The 730-nt window shown below is 60.0% G+C and overlaps 1 protein-coding gene across 1 annotated transcript in view; it reads left to right on the top strand.

Annotated features, from left to right (window-relative positions):
• Nucleotides 1-730, top strand: part of TRIOBP (TRIO and F-actin binding protein) — a 94172-nt gene that overhangs the window by 15967 nt on the left and 77475 nt on the right. Inside the window, exon 3 of the mRNA XM_011979135.1 lies at nucleotides 299-500. Within this exon, the coding sequence (XP_011834525.1) occupies nucleotides 299-500 (202 nt within the window). The remainder of the gene's footprint in view (nucleotides 1-298; nucleotides 501-730) is intronic.

Below are 730 nucleotides of genomic sequence, written 5' to 3'. Positions count from 1 at the left end.
TCAAGATCGAGCCACTGCACTCCAGCCTGGGCGATAGAGCAAGACTCCGTCTCAACAACAACAACAACAACACAATTAAAAATAAAAAAATAGAGAGATGCTGTGTTAGCTCAACGAGGCAACCCATATAAAAAGCCTGACACAGAGGCAGCCCTCAGCATTGGCTCCCTCTCCCACACCAGCGTGTGGGCCCCAGGCTCCCCATGTGAGTGAGTGTGAATGCCTGGGTGGGGTGGGGAGTACCCCTAACTCCCCATTACTCTTTGGGAAAAAGTCATGGGTCGGTCTCCTCTCCCAGGGGCCCATCCCCCTCAGCAGGGCTCCCAGAAGAGGGTCCCACAGCCGCCCCCAGGAGCGGGAGCCATGATCTTGAGGCAGTGCCCTATCTGGAGGGCCTGACCACTTCCCTGCGTGGCAGCTGCAACGAGGACCCCGGCTCTGACCCCGGCTCCAGCGCTGACTCCGCCACCCCTGATGATACCAGCAACTCGTCCTCTGTGGTGAGCCAGGAGCGGGAGATGGGAGGACAAGAGTGGCTCACACCTCCATCTGCAGCCCTGGGTCCCGCCTGAATCTCCAGGCCAGGGCTAAGCCTCATACCAGAGAATTCGGCGAGGTCCTCTGGACCATTAACTGGCACCTCGGGCCACCCCGGTGAACCCCCAGAGGGTGGGGGTTTCTGCACAGGTTGGCCCAGGGCGGCTGGGGTCTGGCTGTGAAAAGACAGGGA

This window comes from Mandrillus leucophaeus, unplaced genomic scaffold, assembly GCF_000951045.1.
Source record: "Mandrillus leucophaeus isolate KB7577 unplaced genomic scaffold, Mleu.le_1.0 Scaffold2, whole genome shotgun sequence".
Classification (NCBI taxonomy): Eukaryota; Metazoa; Chordata; class Mammalia; order Primates; family Cercopithecidae; genus Mandrillus; species Mandrillus leucophaeus.
Note: the sequence above shows the minus strand (reverse complement) of the source record. Positions and strands in the feature narration are given on the sequence as shown.